This window comes from Sciurus vulgaris (genome assembly GCF_902686455.1).
Source record: "Sciurus vulgaris genome assembly, contig: HiC_scaffold_570_arrow_ctg1, whole genome shotgun sequence".
In the NCBI taxonomy this organism is placed as follows: domain Eukaryota; kingdom Metazoa; phylum Chordata; class Mammalia; order Rodentia; family Sciuridae; genus Sciurus; species Sciurus vulgaris.
This window is the reverse complement of record NW_027632454.1, coordinates 7,756,190-7,758,568: the sequence shown is the minus strand read 5'-3', so window position 1 is coordinate 7,758,568 and position 2,379 is coordinate 7,756,190. Positions and strand designations below refer to the sequence as shown.

At 45.9% G+C, this 2,379-nt stretch overlaps 1 protein-coding gene across 1 annotated transcript; it reads right to left on the bottom strand.

Annotated features, from left to right (window-relative positions):
* Positions 1 to 926: 926 nt before the first annotated feature.
* LOC306652761 (hairy/enhancer-of-split related with YRPW motif protein 2-like) lies at positions 927 to 2,151 on the bottom strand. The gene has a single exon (XM_079125479.1). It carries the CDS (start codon positions 2,062 to 2,064, stop codon positions 1,051 to 1,053), a length of 1,014 nt encoding a protein of 337 aa, XP_078981605.1. The 5' UTR covers positions 2,065 to 2,151; the 3' UTR covers positions 927 to 1,050.
* Positions 2,152 to 2,379: the final 228 nt, after the last annotated feature.

Here is a 2,379-nt window from a genome sequence, read left to right as displayed (position 1 = left end):
AGACTTAAAAGACTTTTTTTTAATCGTCCTCTCTTTCCTGATAATCAAGAAAAACATGGCTTCACAGTTCCTGTTTTCAAACATCATAAGTCTGCTGATAAATATTAGTGGTAAGTTCTTCCTCAAGTTATGTTCAGTAGACGAACATTATATCAACATTTTGTGAATAATGATCTTCAGTGTTTCTGACAATTATTCCTACATATTCTTGTTTATCATTACTTGGATGATATTTTGATTGCTGGAACAATATTTATAGAACACAATTTAACTAAATTACAACACATTCTATTACTATCTGACCTATATGTGGCCACAGGAAATATTCAATGACAATTCTTTATTAACTAATTAGGACATAAAATATTCTCATTTTATTCCATTCTTCATGGTCCAAAACTCTTTCTTCCAAATTCTTCTTAATTCATTTACAGCAACTATTAAGACATTTTAATTGGGATCCACCCTATATTTCTTTAGTTAGTGATATGTTATCACCTTTTTATTCAGCTGCTGAGAAAACATAATCCCAACTTTTTTTTTCGTTAACTCCTTCACTCACTGCAGCTCTTCAGCATGTTAATGAGAATTTATTTACAGTTATTATAGACAGATCCCAGCACTCAATGCTCTTTTATCTCTAATAATCTTTACAGGAAAGCCATATGCATTTACTGCATCATCAAATCTTGTATGTAGTACAGTGGGTATATTCTCCTCAATTTTCAGGAAAAAATATTCTCCCTTTTGCTGATATAGAGGTTCAATTGATCTCAGATAGTTGTCATCATATTTTATCTCTTACAGGAACAGATATTCATGTTCTTTATGTTACTTATAGAAAGAATTAGCATTTACAGTATTTACAATTTTCTTCATATTCTCAAACTGTCTTACCCCAATTTTTTTTTTTAAATAATACTCTAATAGCTTTATTGTTCCTTTGTGGAGCTGTAGGCATCTGTATGGTTACCTTCATGATGCAGAGGTTTTAAGCTGACTCTGAAATGAAGGACATTCAGTTACAATTGCAAGAAGTTCAAGGATAACTTAAAAAGCTCCAACTTCTGTCCCCCAGGGTCGGTAAGGTTTACTGTTTGTTCCGCTGCTCGTCTGCTGGGGACTGGATGTGGCTGACACTGATAAAGGTGGGCTGATTGCTGTTGCTGCTGCCACTGCTGCAGCTGCATTTGGGGGGAGCATGGGAAATGCTCCTGCAAAAGACAGAGGAAAGCTGTGTGCAGCTGCGGTGGCTGCTGCAGCCGCGGCATGGACGGTAGCTGAGAGGGACAAGAGAGAGGTGGAGAGAGGTGGCACACAAGGGGCAACGCTGCCTGTTGATGGCATTCGAAGGGCAGAATCTGTATGGGCAAACGTGGCTGTGAGGAGGGCCGAGCCACGGGCAGGAGGCACTTCTGAAGTTGTGGAGAGGCGACAGGGTGTTGACTTCGAAGCATGGAATCCGTTGGGTTGGAGCAGGGCCGCAGGAAGATGGTGGAAGGCTGCTGCCCAGTGATGTGGATGAAGGGAGTGATGATGGTGGGCCATTGAGGATGTCATTGCGGCTGCCTCCCGCTGGGAGGCGCAAGTGCTGAGATGAGAGACGAGGCGCACGCACAGTGGGTCTGAGGAGTCCAGGCCTTCTACAGAGCTTAGATACCTGACCACTTCTGTCAGGCACTCTCGGAATCCAATGCTCATGAAGTCCATGGCAAGGGCATGGGCGTCAAAGTAGCCTTTACCTCCTGTTGCCTGAAGCATCTTCAAATGATCCACTGTCATTTGCAATATTTCAGCTTTTTCTAGCTTTGCAGATCCTTGTTTTTCAAAAGCAGTTGGCACCAGTGGTCTCAACTCAGATAAACTGCTATTTATCCGATCCCGGCGCCTTTTCTCTATAATCCCTCTCCTTTTCTTTCTTGCCATAATCTGAGATGTTGTTGTTGGAGAATTCGATCTAATCACAGAGCTAGTACTTTGCCCGGAGTAATTGTTCTCACTCCCCATGTCGATGGTCTCCTCCATGTCGCTCTCGGAGGTCATCTCCTCGCAAGGGCGCTTCATCGCGGCAATGACCGCTCCAGGAGCAGCCCTGCAAGAATCAGCGACGCAGAGCGGGGTGCCACAACCCTCCCCGCCGGCCTCCTCCCTCCCTCCCTCCCGGGACTTCGGCAGGCGCGGCTTCAGCGGCGGCGTGGGAAAGAGCCGCAAGGAGCAGACCGCGCAAGCCGCTCCTTGCGGCTCTTTCCCACGCCGCAACCCTGCTCCGCGGCAAGAGCAGGCGCCGGCCACCCCCCCGGCGCGGGCGGGGCCCCCTCTCCCACCCCCAGCTTGCCCACCCCACCACACGCCGAGCACCGCCTTACCCAAATTTTTAAT